General features: G+C 49.0%; 1 protein-coding gene across 1 annotated transcript in view; it reads left to right on the plus strand.

Moving 5' to 3' along the window:
* CDYL2 (chromodomain Y like 2) overlaps positions 1-13,901 on the plus strand; it is a 153,985-nt gene extending 140,084 nt beyond the window's left edge. Inside the window, exons 5-7 of the mRNA XM_027618671.2 lie at positions 235-445; positions 4,973-5,116; positions 7,776-13,901. Of these exons, the coding sequence (XP_027474472.1) occupies positions 235-445; positions 4,973-5,116; positions 7,776-7,934 (514 nt within the window). The 3' untranslated portion in view covers positions 7,935-13,901. The remainder of the gene's footprint in view (positions 1-234; positions 446-4,972; positions 5,117-7,775) is intronic.
* Positions 13,902-17,058: the final 3,157 nt, after the last annotated feature.

Here is a 17,058-nt window from a genome sequence, read left to right on the forward strand (position 1 = left end):
CTCTTTTGGAAAGTATGCCACTGACCACCGAGTGTGCCAGGTCTGTGGCTGCAGCTCAGTGGGCTCGGTGTTCAGGAGAATGAGATGCTTGCCTGGCATCCGGTTCCCTCTGACCATCTGAGGGTGCTTCATAGCACCAGGAAAACTTATTTCAGCCTTGGCAGGTTAAAGGGTGTCGAATAGGTCTCGGCAGGCCTACCCACCTGTTAAAGAGGGTCTTCTCTTTTCTCCCAGGGACTTTGTGAAGGCCTTTATCCAGTTTAAGAAGCCTATCGTGGTTGCGATCAATGGGCCTGCCCTGGGCCTGGGTGCCTCCATCTTGCCCCTCTGCGACATTGTGTGGGCCAGCGAGAAGGCCTGGTTTCAGACCCCCTATGCCACCATCCGCCTCACACCTGCTGGCTGCTCCTCATATACCTTCCCCCAGATCCTGGGCGTCGCACTGGTAAGCCCCCTCGTTCCTCGGGCAGGATCTCTCTCTGGGATAAGTGGCTTTGGGTCCCAACAAGACCCCTTCTCTGTCCTGGATTTAGGATATGGCCCTTCAGATGAGTAAGGAGCCCAGGGGTGCACCCGCTCTGTGGAATCTGCTGAGTATCTCTGCTTCCTCTGCCTTCCGCAGGGGAGCTGGGTTGAGGTCAGGCTGATCTTGGAGCCTTGAACCACTGGTGCCAGATGCCAGTGGCAGGTGTGGCCAAGGGTCGAGAGGTCGATGGGGACGTTCATTTATCAAAGGTGTACTTTGTTCACCTAAGTTAACTTAATTCAGTTAGTTCACTTACTTAAGCACTTAACTAGTTAAAGCACATAATAGTTTAAGCTAACTAAACTAAGTTCAGTTTGCTTACCTTAGCACTTTGCCTACATTATCTCATTTATTCTTCACAACAACCTGATAAGACCATGTATTAGAAGGGACTGTGTGCTGTAACAATCCCACAATTCTAGGGTCCAAACAGCAAAAATTTCTCATTCTTGCCACAGTCCAGTGTAGATGTAGCTGTCAACACTGACTAGGGGCCCAGGCATCTTCTGTCTGGTAGACCTACCTTCACTTTCATCTGGTGGACATGAAGAGAGAGCCTGGAGGTTTTCCTGGGCCAGGCCTGCAAGGGGCTTCTTCACTTCCACTCACATTTCATGGGCCAGGATTCGGTGGTATGGCCACACCTACCTGCAAGGGAGGCTGGGAAATGTAGTCTTGCCACATGTCCCAGAAGCAGGAAGGGATTTGATAATCACAGGCAGTCCCACCTGGAGAACCTGCGTTATGGTCTCCATCACACAGTGGGCAAACTTAACTGGAGAAGGTAAGGAACTCACCGTGTCACGTGTCACCGTCAGAGTGGTGTTGAACGAGTGGTGGAGTCCACCGTGGGCTGCAGTCAATCCTGCACCAGCAGCCAGAGGCAAGTGTGGTCAGGGCCACTTAGAAAGCACACACCGTGGCCGGCGCTTGAGAGCTGCTAACTCAGTGCATCCTCCTACAACCCGGTAAGGGAGGACGGTCGTTATCCCCGCTTGACAGATTGGAGACTGGGGCTCAGAGAGGGTGAGTTGTCCAGGGTTACACAGTGGGAGTGGCAGTTGTGGGATCGGAACACAGATTATGGGGTTTCAAAGTCTGTGCTCTTAACCAGCAGATCATAAAGTAGGACCCACATCCAAGGAATGGATTTGAAATTGGGGGTCTCTGAAACACAGTACTCTCTGAAATCAATTTGCATCTCCTTGTAACAGTTTGTCCCTCTAGAATGGGAGTAAGCAGATCTGGTGTGTCCTCCAGACTAGCTCTAGAAAGTCCCAGCACCCGCATGTGTGGGTACAGTCATTCTAATATTGAAGAAGAAACCTGCCACATTCCATTGCAAGGGACACCTCTGACCTCCTGTTTGTTGAACCCAGTGGGCCCGTGGTCAGCTCTAACACTGTTTGCTCGCTCTGCTGTAACAGATGCTCCTGGAAACACTTTCCTCCATCCTCGCCATTCCTGACTTCTCCTTGGTCCTCCAATAATTTATCTGTTTGTCTCTTACAAAGCCTTTGATGGGTCTTCTGGTTTGAGTTTGAGGTCTTTGGCAAAGCTCAGAGTGTTTTAATGACCCCAGCCCTTCTTGTTCCATTTCCTGTTTGGTCTCTGGCCTTGACGTTCACATACCCCAACTCCAAAAGGTAACTCCCAGGTGACTGCAAAGGCCTGTGGGCTCAGCATACTCACCACCTGCTTCCCTGACCCAGCGGACTGAGTTTAGTGTCTCTTCCACCCTTAGGATTCCTGAGATTCTCCCTCTCCGCACCCCAGGCTGAGGTGTGTGGGTGAAACCCTCAGGTGTCAGCTTCACCCGGGGCTTTGTGGGTCCTCACTGAAGTGTTACTGGTACTGGGATTCTGCACGGGGATGCCCGATCATTTTGATGCTCCCTGCTGTCTCTTTGAGATTTCCATTCTGAAAAATATGTCCCCTGTGTTGCTTTACACACTAAAACCACATGGGCATTCTGATGACCAAGGACTGAGCAGGTTGTCCCAGCGAGATTCTCTAAGCTTGCACTAATCACCTCCTACTTGCCGGCCACTTTACTGGGCTCTTCCCACGGGATGGTCTCGTTCACTTTTCTGAGCACCTGCAAAGGTAGGTCCTACTGCTCTCCATTTTACAGATAAACTGAGGCATGGAGAGTTGAGGTGAAATTCTGGCAGGTGTTGCTCCTTCTTTGAGCCCACAAACCTCAGTAAGCTTCCAGTAGGCACCAGGCATTGCCTTACCTGCTTAGAAGTACAAAGATGAGTAACAGGGGGGCTCCATCCCTGACAGTCCGGTCTGTGGGTACGGATGCATGGCTGGTGTGGTGTTGCCCTGCTCTTTCATTATCTCATTGGATCCTCCCAAGTGGTAACTGGTACCCACTTTAGAGATGAATAAATAGGCTCAGAGAGGCAAAGAGATTTGCATAGGGTCCCAGAGCAAAGCAGAAGGCAGAGCAAGGGTGTCTGATCCTGCAGCCTGTGCCTTCTTCCGCCCTGGTCCTGAAACCTTGGCCTTCCTACCTGGGGAGGCGGGGAAATTACACCAGCGGCCGTACTGCTGGACTGTGATAAGGTTCAGGGGTGCTTAGAGAAACCTCCCGGCGGGGGCACCTCCCAAGTGAGTCTGGGAGGATGGGAAACCCCACTCTACCCCTTGAGTGTAGGCTTGTCCCTCTTTGATGGTAGCATGAAACAGGAAGAAAATACGAGATCGGTGGAGACCACCAGCAGCCCCACACCCACCAGCACCACCTTGTCTACGCAGCTGGGCCAGTGGGTGGGATCGGGGAGGCCATTCGGATACAGGGACTTGGGGTTGGGGCTGCTTGAGGCCACTCACAGTCTCACCAATGGCAGAAAAATGAGGCGGGTGGGGAGCCTGGGAAGCAAACACTTCCCCTTTTGATCTCGGCCACCGTGCTCTACCCAAAGTCAGGGCCACTCCCGCTCCTCCCTGTCCTTTGTGGTTGCGAAAATGTGAACATTGTGCGTCTTATCTCTTTCTGTCTCTCTTTTATTTCAATCATTTCTGAAACTCCAAGAATGTTGCTGACTGAGACATGTTCTTGCCGACCGTGTCCTGTTTGGCTGCTTCTGTAGTGTTCCTTCCTTTCATTTCTCCTTCCCGAGACAGAGGTGTTTCTAAATAAGTATAATGACAGATTTGTCTTCAAACCTCTAACCAAATGCCTGCTGTTGGCTCATTACTAGCCTGATAAATTTCTCTGCTCTGGCATGAAAGGTTGTCCTTTGGGTCATCATGACCCATCAGTTACAACGAGAACAAAGGGGAAAACACACGCAGAGACCCAGCAGCCGAGAGAGCCTGGCGATTCCACATTGATCCAAGAGCGGCTCTGCGTATAGGGGCAGGCAGATGGATGGCAGGTCAGGGAAGGGGTTGTCTGCTGCGTGAAGGATGTGGGGGTTTATCCTGAAGGAGATAGGGACCCCATCACATGGTGGTGACCATTATACCCTAATTATCAGCCAGAGAGTCACTTGGTAAGTTTTAGTGGTGACTGCCTTGCGCTGTCTGTGCCTAGGACTTTATCCATCAGCCTCCTCCCAGAACACGTATAACAGCTGTGAACTACAAAGCAAAAGGAAATTCTTTGGGGAGTAGGGTGTGGAGGAAACCACAGAAGGCAGGGAGGGCGGTGGTCAGGTGGGGAAGGGTGCTTTTTGCCCTTTCCAACTGGGCAGAGGTATGCACAGCCCTGGGTCACCAGGAGAGATGTGTGCCCCTGCGTTGGTATGATGGTATTATTTAGGACCTTTCTGGCTGCCGGTGATGTAGACACTTTTAACTGGCTTAAAACAGGAAGAAAAGAATGCAGTGATTGCCATAACTTGCATATGCAGAAGTGGAGCCTTCTTTGGGGTTGCTGGGATCCAGGAATCCCAGCTCAGTTAGGACTCTTGTTCTCTAGCCCTCCTTTCTTTGTGGTCTCACCTCTCCAAAGAGTGGGGACACAGCAGTGGGTGGCCATGGGCTCCTTGACTTTCATGCAATCCCATCGTCTCTAGCTGGGAAGCCTCGCGGAGAGCTTTATTACACAGGGCACATATCTGTTCCTCTGTGGACCAGTCGTCATGGCTGGGGTGTCAGCACTGAAATGTACCCAGCCTGAGATGCTTGCTCACTCCTGTGGGCCTGCTGCCAGATGTGGGGAGGGGTGTCGGGCAGACGAAACCACAGTCGGTATGTGGCTTCCTTTGGGAATTGGAGGAAAGCTGTGGACCCTCTGCTCAGAAAGATGCACACAGACACAGATGTTTGCAGGTAGTTCCCAAAGCTTATCTGACCCCCCCCCCCCCCGCCCCCAGTTTATAGTCATGTCTTAGAGAACCAGGACAGTGGTACAAGTCAAGCCCAGGCCTCGCTAATAGATGCGGGAGGCACTCTGGGCCCTCAGCCTTCCCCTGCCTTTGCTTTTTTCAGGCCAACGAGATGCTGTTCTGTGGGCGGAAGCTCACTGCCCAGGAGGCGTGCAGCAGGGGACTTGTGTCCCAGGTCTTCTGGCCAACCACCTTCAGCCAGGAGGTCATGCTGCGGGTCAAGGAGATGGCCTCCTGCAGCGCAGTGGTGAGTTCCTGTGTCTCTGTGTGCTTGTCTGTGCAACAGACCCATTTTACAGATGAGGGTCATGAGGCTGAGAGGGACTAACTGACTTGCCAAAGGTCATGCAGGGTGTGTGTGTAAAGCCGTCAGTGCCTCTTCTCGGGGTCGAGAGCTTACATCCGGAGACAGACAGTCGGTGTTCTTAGAGATTCTCCGCCATGTCCAGCCTGAAAACCTCACAGAAGAGATTTATACCCTGGGGTAGAGTGCATTGCCTTAAAAGAAAGTCCTAGACACACACGGAAGCACAAAACATCTGTAGTTTTAAAAGAATATGAGAAACAAAGTCACATAAGGACAAAGGGTGTGAAACCATCCTGGAGATGAGAGAAGCCAGCATATGCCGTCCCCGTATTTCATTTCTTCTACCCACCGAGTGCGTGGCATGTTTAACCGTCGCCATTTGACTCTGAGGACACATCGAGAAACAGATAAATAAATAACACCTCTGCAGAGGCGCCGGATTTTAATTAAGTGTCGATTTTATCTCATAAAAGTCACTTGGAGCGCAGTATGGAAATATCCTGTTGAAAGGTGGAGTAAAGCCTGCTCCTGGAGCCACGGGGCCAGTCTAGGAAATGAGAAAGGTGATTTGGGAGAATAAGGTTGGGGTCAGGGGGCTTCTGTCTGTGCTTCGGAGTCAGGGAGGTGCTGGGGTGGATTTATGGCATCAGACCCGTGAGTGTCCCTTCCTTCTCTCCGTCTGCACCCCGCCCCCAAGGTTCCGGCCGCCATGCCTCTCCCCCTCCCCCCTGCCCCAGCCGCCGTGCCTCTCCCAATTTGCCTCATCAGCCTTGACTGGGCACCTACTGTGTGTAAGCTCTGCTCCCAGGAAACCTGACAGTGCCAGTGATGGTGAGGGAGAGGTCCGCCTCATTGGTGAACACGCATTATGAGCTATGCCCTCTGCTAATCTCTTTATGCGGATTGTCTTTTAATCTTCCTGATAACTGCTGTGACCCACTCGTCCCACTTTGCTTGGAACTCTCCTGGTTTTAGCACTGGAAATCCCATGTCTCAGGAATCCCCGTGTCCTGGGCACACAGGGACGGTTGATGAGCCTAGGATCAGCTGTAGGGAGAAGCATGCAGACATTCTAAGCAGAGGAAGCAGTGTGAGGGCACACACGTGCGAAAAGCCCCGTGGAGTTCACGCAGTGGTGGAAGCAGGTTCACGGGGTGAGTGAGGGACAATAAAGTTGAAAAGGAAGGTGGGAGAAAGGCCTCAAAGTTCCATCGAGGAGTCTGGTCTTTGGGCAGTAGAGGTACGGAGGCGAGTGAGCTGCTGAAGAAATACTGCAGGGAAATCTCTCCTGTCCCCGGTTGTGAATTCAGGAGCTTTGGGGGTGAGTTGCTCGAGAACGGACTCTGCTCTGGGACCTGGGAGCCGGGGTTCTTCCGGGGAGCTCTTGTGAGCCGGGAGGCGGCCTTGGTCCACCGGCCCCTTCTCACTCCCCTTAGCCTCCAGCCCGGCGCCGAGGAGGAAGATCCCAGCTTCCTTCCAGCCTGTTTGAGCAAGGGAGCCCTTGTCCTGCTTTTTCTCTTTGAAAGCACTTTGGGAAAGTGTGAAGCGAAGCCTTGACGTCAGCAGAGGAGGGTGGAGGCCAGTGGAAGGACGAAGGATGCTCGGGTGCCTCAGTCCCCCGCGGTGTCTGCGCTTGGCCCGCCCTGGTCGGCGGGCGTCTGCAGGCCCCGTGCGCTGCACAGCTCGGGCACCTTTACTCCGCTGAGCTCAGGTCCTTCGTCATAATGTGGAGGTAAAATCACTACCTCTTTCTGCAGCTAGCATGAGGACGAAATGAAAGAAAGCAGGGAGAGTACTTCTCATATATACTTCTAATAGCATTGCTCTTATTACTGTGATCAGCACATTTGCTGTCGCTCATGACTGTGATGATTTTCGCTGTCACCACCATTATCGCTGCCGTAGTCCTGATGTCACTGCTGTCGTTGCGTTGCTGCATCAGCACGGCCACGGCCGTCCCCACGGTGGCATTACTAACTCCTCCCGCTGTTGCTGCTCCAATACCGTAGGGTTATTACTGTTGTCCTCGCTGTTACTAGGCATCACTGCAGTTACCGCACTTGGTATTACTCATTACTACAACGGTTGCTAGTTCTCTTGCCGCTGCTCTTCCTACTAAGCCTCAACAAGAGACACTCCTGCTGGGGTGAGTCCTCCGCATCCTCAGATAGCCCTCAGCTAGTTCTCTTACTCAGTGATGCCAACCATCCTTACGGTAGGCGCTGTTGTCACGCGGGTGCACATAATCAGAGCGAAACATGGCAGGTGAGAGCGGTGTTTCCCAAACTTTTTCATGACACCCATAGAAAATGATACTGAGCTTATGTCACCCTAGGGTCAAGGACAAAGCTCTCGCGGTCAGGGGGTCACACAGGCCCCACTGCGCCATCCCAGGGACCGAGGGCTCAACACCTTGGCGTGCCCGGAGCCCATTCCTGGCATTGCCGGGGACACGGGGCCTGGGAAGTTCTGGACGACAGCAGGCAGTCTCCTCTGGCTTTGGACATCGGAAGGTTAACTGGTGCCTCCTAGGCCAAGTACGTTCTTCTGGAGCAGAGTCCCTGGGGCCGGCTAACGAGGCTTATGCGTTTCCCTTCAGGTGTTGGAAGAGTCGAAATGCCTCGTTCGGAGCTTCCTGAAGTCCGTGCTTGAAGATGTGAATGAGAAAGAATGCCTCATGCTCAAGCAGCTCTGGAGCTCCTCCAAGGGCCTGGATTCCCTGTTCAGCTACCTGCAGGACAAAATTTACGAAGTCTGAAGAGCCCCAGCCCACCTGCCCCAGCGCTCGAGGGCACCTGACTTCCAGCTTTGCCCTGTGCTTCAGAAATCCGAGCACGGTGTGCGCCGGCTAAGGTGTTTGTCAAGGTGTCTCTCTTGTGTCCATTTCCTCCTGTCCTTTGGTTGCTCCGCATTGGTTTGATTTTGTATAACAGATGGGAAACGCAGCATACTCGGCTTCCCCCCGGGTGCCCCCACCCCCACCCCCGTCCCTCCACTGGCCAGAGAGCTATCGAGGGCTATATCTTCCCAGGCCTCTGCCAGATACTCTCCCAGGTCCTCTCCGCACTCGCTGAAATGCACCATCCCAGTCCGGGAAGGGGAAGGCCAGTTTTCCCCCATCCTTCTGACTCAGGCTGTGTCTACACAGTGCCTCTGCTTTGGAGATGTGGCTGTATGGCTCTCTCCGGTTAAGTGCAGATCCGGTGACAGGGGACAATCAATCTTAGGGAATTTCCAGACCACTGAGCAAAATGGTTGTGTGGAGCCAGCCTCAGTCTTCTCTCTGATGCAAATCTGTGTGACTTTTAGGGCTTGGTCTTAAAACCCAATTGAGTGATTTGCAAACCCAGATATTGTACGTTTAGGAATGTTTTGTTAAATATATATTTTTAAAACAATAAGTGGAAATTCTGATAATTTATGTGTATTATATGTAAAGCTAGTTTTACAAAAACATGAACTACTAGGAGATTTTTTTTCTTTAATCAAACTTATTTAATTTATTTATTTTTGTTTATATATTATGATATCTGTCATTGACACAGATATTATTTTCATACTGCCCTGGACCAAATCCCGTACAAGGTTCATGCTGTTTGGTGCGTTCTAGCAATGAACCACGCAGAAATAAAATTCGGAGAGATGTAAATGGAAGGATCCCCGTGGATAAAAGGCTCTGCACCAGATCCTCTTCATGTAAAACAGTTCTCAGCTGTAATAATTGAGTACCTGCTCTTAGGAGAGATTACAGGAGAGTTTTCTCTTCACTCTGCTGCCTTGAAGGAGATAAAGGGGCCTCCAGCCTGAATGGTACTGAGACATACCCACTCCCTGACTCGTGATGTCAGGAAGAGCTAATAGTCCCTGCCTAGAGATTGCATATTGTCTAGAGTGAGCCCTTTGTTTTTGGGGCAAATGACTGAACTTGGATTTCAGAGTCAATTTCTTCCATGTGGACAGCGTTGTCTGGTTTTGGCCTTCCGGGGAGGTGGGCAAAGAGCTCCCACTCCGTTGAGCGGTCAGTTGGTCTGAATCATTTCGTGTCTGGAAGCGCAGACGATCTTGTTGCTAGTTGTTTACTTACATCAGGGCGAAATAACCAGGGATGAGGCCTCCTGGGCCAGGGTCCCTGGGCTGCCTGCCAACATCTGCATTTAGACCATCACCCCAACGTCCATGGATCAGCTGAGGAGAAGGGGCGGGACTTGGTTTGGGTTTGGGTTGATGAAGAGAAAGGTGGACCTGGGGTTTGGAGCAGTGAAGCGGCAGGAGCGTGTTCTGCCTGAGGCGTCACCCTTCTGTGGGCCAGTTAGATTCTCGGAGTGCTGGGGTTGTTCCATGTCCGTCACAGCCCCTGAGTATGTTCTCAGAGGCCGCCTTGCCTCCCTGCTCTTCTCTTTCCCTCTGTGGTCGCCAGCCTGTCTTGGCCCTTGTTGGAGACAAGTGAGCGGAGCAGGGAGCGCTGGGCATGGTGGGGGGAGGGGAGGCTGGCTGGGAACAGGGAGGCTGTTGCCACAGTTTTCTGTCTGCCTTGTGTTTTAAAAGCGGGTTGAGTGTCTACACTAAGCCTCGAGACATGGTCCTGTAGACAGTGAATATGAAGTTCATCTGGATGCCATCCCCAAGGTGGCCTTGTGTCTCTCTATGGAAAGCCCCTCTCCTTACTATCCTTCCCCGTTGGAAGGATCTCTGATGATAGGGTAAGAATGTGAAACCGTTACTTGGGTAGAATTTCTGCTGTTAATTTGTAGGTTCTGGGTATAACAGGAGGTGTTTTGAAAGACGGTCTGTGTTTTGGTTGTTTCTACACAGTCAGTTCAAGGAGGATGTTCCACAAATTGGGCCAAAGTAGGTTAAATCTGCTTGCTGCAGGGTAGACTGCATCACTGAATTCTCCACTTTCTGGATAGTTGTTTTGATGATATGGAGATGAAATCCAGGTAACTTTTAGCAAACTGACCTGGGATGGAAAATGCCAGATCTGTGCATGTGTCTGGGTTTACCCTAAGAGCTTTCTCAAGACAGGGGGCTCAGGTTTTCACTTTTTTATCTTTGGTCACAGCGCCTTCTCTCCACCCATAGGATTGCTTCCCCCTCTCTTCACCCTGCTTTGCCTCCACCCCCACATTCTGTCCCTTCCCAGAGCCTGGGCAGGTCTTTGAGGAGCTTCCTGGTCTTGGCAGCCCAAGCCCAGAATTCACCTTGGGGTTGGAAGAACCGCCATGGGTGGCAAGTGAGGGTACTTCTTCAGATGAGGAACCTTGTAGGTAACCCACTTACTTTGCCGTCCCGCCAGCCCCACATTAGACTTCCCCTCCCCGCCCCACTCCAGCCCCAGGTGATTAGCACCCAGCGTCCTGTAATGGGACCACTGGAGTTAGCAGCCCCATTCCAAGAGGACTCTGTGCAAACTTGGCCAAGGTGGTCAGAGCTGCTCACTATTTGGAAACCACACGAACGCTGATGTACCCATGTGTCCCTTCCTGCTTTTAAATAATGTCTGTGGGCAAAAACCATCAAGAATTACCCTCTAAGAATGGAATCGGCTAGCTCTGAGAAGGTAGTAGAGAATTGATTTAAAATGTTATACTTGTTCGGTATAGATTAAACTAGGAAATGTTCTCTCTGAAGCATGATAATATGTTTCTTCCATATGAAGTTTAGTATAAGGATGGAAAAATAATGATCAAAATGGACTCTGATCAATGCAATTGTAGCTCCAAGTATCCACATTTAAAAAAAAGCCTTGACTGAATGCTGAATTGCATTTCCCATTAATTGTTGGTTTAAAAGATTTTGTAAACTTTTTTTAATTTGAAATTGAGTCACATTCATGCAATTTTCCAATCTAGTTTCTGTGGAAATTTTTTTAAGAGAAACAAGTAGAAACATCTTCAAATCTTCCTAAGTGAATATTTAAAATGCAGAATTGCTTCTCTTCTGTGTTTCTGTATTCAGACACTTAGATCTGTTGTACATATTAGTTTAGACACTCTCACTAATATACACAGTATTTAAGACTCTAAATGAGATTTCATAAGTATTTTATTTTATTCTCTGTAAATGGTTTTGTATAATCTTTAAAAATCTACACTTTGCCTTTGTAGATATTTAAGGGAAACCATTTGGGGGTTGTCTTGCATGTATATTTTTGTTGTAGATAAGTGTTGCTCAGTTATTTCTGCAAATTTTGGTTGAAATGCTTACAGACTTTAATACAGTATATATTTTCAGAATATAAACTTTTATATTTCTGTGGTAAGTTAGGATATGCGTTTTAGGCAATCTTTTCCATTAACATCACTTGTTCTTTCAAAAAATAGCATACTGGTTTGGTGCCAATGGTTTTATTTTTTTCATTAGAATCTACTGCTCTTTTATTGTTGGAGAGCAGGTTAATTTTCTTTTTCTCAGAGTAATTGAGTTTGAAGTATAATTTGAAAATGTACTGAATTTGTGGATAAGCCTTACCATTAGGATCAGTAAATTTTGCAGCCTTTGCAACCACATATGTAGTTTAGGACCTCCCCGTAAGGTCTCACTGTGTGGCAGTTGATGGTGTCTGTGAACAGAGCCTTAAGCTTGTTGCAAAAAAAAAAAAAAAAAAAGAAAAAAAAAAAAAAAGGGTAATACGGGTTGTTGTTTCTTCCAAGCAACATAAGCCATGTTGATGGACTCAACACAGTCCGTAAGTCATGGCTAATGTGAAGAGTTTGGTTGAGCTGATGGCAGCAGGAGCCAGAAAGGCAGCTTGGTGATTGCCTTTGGCCATATGAATGGACCAAGGATAGGTTTTCTGGAGCCCCCTTCGCACTATTCACATGGTTTAGACATGGTCACAGGGAGGGCTGCTGGTCCATCATTTGTTCTGAACAAATGGCATTTCCTACTCCTGACCTTGGCGGTTGACCCCAGGTCCCTCGTGGATGATCTGGCACCATCCAGCCTGGCTGAGGTCAGCACTCCTTGAGAGGTGTTAACAAAGTTTACATGTGAGTCTTACTGTGTAGACAATCTGAAGTCAATTTCAGTTACGTAATCAGCATTCCCATGTGTCCTGAGTGTCTTATCAATGAACTATGTGTGTGAAGCCATACTTAAACCTGAGTTTAGCAGGGCAAAGGCAAACTAGATTAAGAGCATCACATCAGCTGAGGCCAGTCACCCAGGGCTGTTTTAGTGGAGTCTAAGTCATGGAGCTCATTGGTGGTGCATCCACTGTGTCTGGGGTCTAATAAAACCATCTAGAGTTTGGACTTAAATTTTTTCTAAAGATTACGATTCCTTTCGGTTGGCCACACTTCCCTAGCCACCAACTGATTCTCCTTACTAAGGCTTTAAAGATGACTGGAGACCAGGGCTCTCGTATGGCTAAACGTCAGGTTATTGAGTGCATCTCCAATAAGCGTTCATAAAGTCTGTCATCAAGATGGAGATTTGCTTTCCGTGTTTGCAGTGTGTGTGCAGTCCAGAGAACAGAATGTTGGATCTGAAGCCTCAGCTGGTGTCTATCCGGGTTGACCGTGCCTCATTGGCCCAGCACCTGACCTGATGCTGGAGCTCGCTCATTCAGGGGACTCCGGGAAGTTTGGAGGGTGTAGAGTGTTCCATCTGGTATTAAATTTGTCCCTGTGCCATTAGTCCCAGCTGGAAGTCATTTGCTGATGTCCACATTGACAGGATTGTGAAAATATTGCCTTTCATAAAACCAAGGACCAAAGAATTCCATTAATCCAACAAAGCACGTGTTTCATAGACTGTGTGGGCACATCCAGACAGAGGTGTGCACGCTTTATGGCACAGAGAAGCTGCTCACTTCCACCAACCTGGCTGGCCATGCAGAGGGATTTGTTATCACCTTGAGAAGGCTCTGAAAGATGAGTTTCTCAGATTGAAACTCGCTATCTCAGGTGGTGTTTCTGCTGTGCAGTCCCAGCCCTTATCCATATCATAAAAGGTGGAGGTCTGGCATTCTTCTAGATGATCTCACCAGTGTAGACTGTTCCATCTGAGTAGGAACTTCCATCGTGAGTTTTTAAAAATGTGTCTACACTGAGCAGCACCCTGCAGTTGCTAAATTTCCACCTCCTTTTGTTCTTCATTGACCCATTCCAATTCCTGTTTGGCATGAGAAGAATTTCCCTCGATTCTCACACCAAGGGATGCTCCATTTTTAATTCATGATGAAGTCACCAATCCATTAACTGGTTGAGAAATGATTGATGCTGAAGAAGTGGCATTCTAGTGGTAAGGCTTATTACCAAACTTCTGATAATGAAGCAGGCTACCAAAAACTTATCCAGCCCACCCTAGGAGTGTGTGGATTTGATCGTGGGTGTCACACACACACACACCAAAATCCAAGGAGACCTTTGCAAATTAGGCTACTTGTTTTATTTTGCCAGGTTATCATGGGAGAGTCTTTAACTAGTTCTGAATATTTGTAAGTATGAGTACTTCATAGAATTATAAAAGCAGCTACAGCTGGCCCTTTCTCACTGCGTTGTAAATATTTCCCGAGACTGGGTGCAGGACTGAGGGATAATAATCTTCTGACTTATCAAATGCTGACTGTCTAGAGCAACTTGTACACTCTCTTTGTGAATGGTCCTGTAACGTGTATGAACACATTTCTGGGTGCCTTAGAAGTTGTATTTTTCATGTGTGCTAATATGCAGTATTTATACATTGTGAGAAGCTGCTTTGAATAAAAAGGTTGAAACTTCGTCTGCATTTGCTTCTGTACATGAGACTCACAAACCTGTGGTTTCTGAATAGAGAAGCTTCTGGACCCCCAGGGGGTTGAAACACCTGATGCCTCTAGGTAGTGTCTGGGTTCCTGACTTGAGGCTTCAGTGATTCAGGCTGGTAGCCACTGGGCAACAGCAGCATGACCCCAGAGGACCGTAGAATGGGGGGACCCAGGGATTATTTTTCAGGGGGGTTGATATAAGCATTTGTTCCTCCCCTGGTACAGGTGGAAGTTTACTTGCACAGGGCTCACTCCTCACCAAAGATAAACCCCCATAGAGCTTGACCTTGCATGACCCCAGCTGCCATACGTGGCTAACCACAATATTTGTCACTGTGGAATTGTGTAAAATCCTTTCACACACACAATCTTGTTGCTTCGATCATCACAACACGGCTCTTAGGAGAGGGACCCTTAGGGGGTGACCCCTGGCCTCCAAGGCCTGGCTCCGGCAACATCGCAGGGAAGGAGCTTTTTCGGAGTTCATGGCAACAGAATCCTGGGAAAGGGATTTGCACGAGGTCAACGTCTAACTGTCCATCCAGCAGCAGGATCGAGCCTCCTGTTCTGTCGCAGGACCTGCTAAAAGACGGAGCTTACTCAGACAGTCCCTGTCGCCAAGGGGCTCAGGGTCTAGGAATGTGGGAAAGGTGGGTAATACTGCCATGCTTCTCAAACTGTCCACAATGCAGTACTGGAGAGAACACCTTCCTGCCCGATTGTGAACACCCTCAGAGTGGAGAAGGGGGTGCACTAGTGATTGCTCGTTTTCCCTTGGGTCACCTTTCAGTCCCTGTGGGCCAGCCAGCCTCGGCTGGAGCCCAGGATCTTCCCTCTGCTGGCCTTCCTGCCCTTTTTCTTTCTGTTGTTTCTGGTGTCATCATTGTCCCCGTTGTTGCTTTGTGAGCCTCTTTGGCCTTTCTGCAAGGTCCTGACGCCATTCTAAGTGGTCAAGGTCACACCTGAAAAGTCCTTTACTTCTAACTGCCTCTGGTTCTTCCAGTAGCCTAGGAGGCCTTTCGGATATTCCAAATGTGACGTCTATGAGCCAAACCTTGTTCCTTTGACTGCCTCTCGCAGGCTAACTTTGATGGGACATTCTGCTCAAGAGTCCCTTCACCAACAATGAGAGGAAATAAACAGAGATGGGGTTGGGACTTGCATCTGGTCCAACATCAAGAGCAACAATTAAATGATTCACCAGTGTAGTAAATAAGCAGGAGCAGAGTGTAATCCCAAAAGGAACTTTATTTTTTTCTCACTGTCCCTTTAAGTCTGGTTAATGGGATAGTCCTAATCTGAGATGAAAACACAAGTAGGATGCAGGAACTTTCTGGTAAATGTTCCTTAAAGTCACAAACACGGGGGCGCCTGGGTGGCTCAGTCAGTTAAGCGTCTGCCTTCGGCTCAGGTCATGATCCCGGGGATCGAGCCCCGCATCGGGCTCCCTGCTCGGCGGGAAGCCTGCTTCTCCCTCTCCCACTCCCCCTGCTTGTGTTCCCGCTCTCGCTGTGTCTCTCTCTGTCAAATAAATAAATAAAATCTTAAAAAAACTAAAGTCACAAACAGTCTCAACTCAATAATTATGGGGGTGGGGGATGGGCAAAATAGGGGAGGGAGATTAAGAGGTAAAAACTTACAATTATAAAATAAATAAATTAGGGCGCCTGGGTGGCTCTGTTGGTTAAGCGTCCAACTCTTGATTTTGGCTCAAGTCATGATCTCAGGGTCATGAGTTCGAGCACCACATCGGGCTCCATGGTGGGCGTGGAGCCTGCTTAGGATTCTCTATCTCCCTCTCCATCTGCCTCTCCCCCCATGCTCATGCGTGTTCTCTCTCTAAAAAAATTAAAAAAAAAATCATGGATGAAAAGTACAGCACAGGGCATGTAGTCGATGGTATTGTAATAACTGCGGTGGTAGATGATAACTAGACTTGTCATGGTGAGCAATGTGTAATGTACATAACTGTGGAATCATGATGTTATACCTGAAACTAATACGATACTGTACATCAACTATACTTGAATTTAAAAAGATCATTTAAAAAATGGCCATGTCCCAGTTAAGAATCAATGTTTTTGCCTTCATTCAAGGTTTAGGTTCCACTTACTCTTGCCGAACCTCGCTGTCTTTTCTGGTTGTATTGGTGGGGAGCAGGAAAGTTGTACAAGGACCAAGTGGTGCTGTTGCCTGAGGGGTTTTCATTCTCTGGGCCTCACAGATATTTACAGCCGACTATCTCCCACAGGGGACTTGTATGGGTTTCTTGATACCCTCCTTCAGTTGATGATGGCCTGTCTCTTATAATTGCTAAATGAACCCTGTATCATCAGCCTGTTGATCCCTCTTCAGCCCCTAGGGGTCTGATTCCACTACCAGTTCCTCCAGATGAAGTCTGTTGGCCCCTTTAGGGCAGGCCAGTCCCCAGCCTGCTCTTTGCCATGCCTGGACCACATGTGGCTCACTGGGGCACCTTCTACCCAAGCAGATACAGGGGTGCACGCTAATTCCTGAACATCGGCGACTGCCTCACTGGTGGAGTAGCCAGTCAGCCTAGGTCTCTTGTCCACAGAATTTCTCAGGCATGAGTCAGATGCCAATCCACTGTGTCCCTTATGTTTTTTGGGGTCCACTGAAGCCCCATTTGATTTCAGATGAAAGGGGAGTCCTCCTCACTTACTTGCCCAGTATGTGTGTGTCGCAGTGAGTAGAATTCCAAAGAAGCTCTTACAAACCCTTCTTAATAAATGTTAGATGCATTATCCCTAGAAACTATTCAGGCTCTTGTAAGTGGTGATTTCAACATGATGGGGAGTCCTTGTATGGAAGGCATATGCTGTAGGGCCTTTTGAGTTGTGATAGGGGCTCAAGGTTTCCCTGTAAGTGAAATGAGAGCCCCTGGAGGATCTGGAAAGGAGTGACCTGGACTGACTTGTGCATTAACGGATTTGCTCTGTGACAGTAGGCAAAAGTGGGGTGAGGAGTAGGAGACATGCAATTGTTCATCTTCCCTTAATGAAGGCTTGAACCAGAAGTGGGGCAGTTGAGGTGGTGAAAGAGTGAAGGAGTGATGTCCTGAGCTGCTTTCGAAGGCAGACCAAGATTTACTGGTTGTTGGTTGTGAAGT

Source organism: Zalophus californianus, chromosome 17 (genome assembly GCF_009762305.2).
Source record: "Zalophus californianus isolate mZalCal1 chromosome 17, mZalCal1.pri.v2, whole genome shotgun sequence".
In the NCBI taxonomy this organism is placed as follows: domain Eukaryota; kingdom Metazoa; phylum Chordata; class Mammalia; order Carnivora; family Otariidae; genus Zalophus; species Zalophus californianus.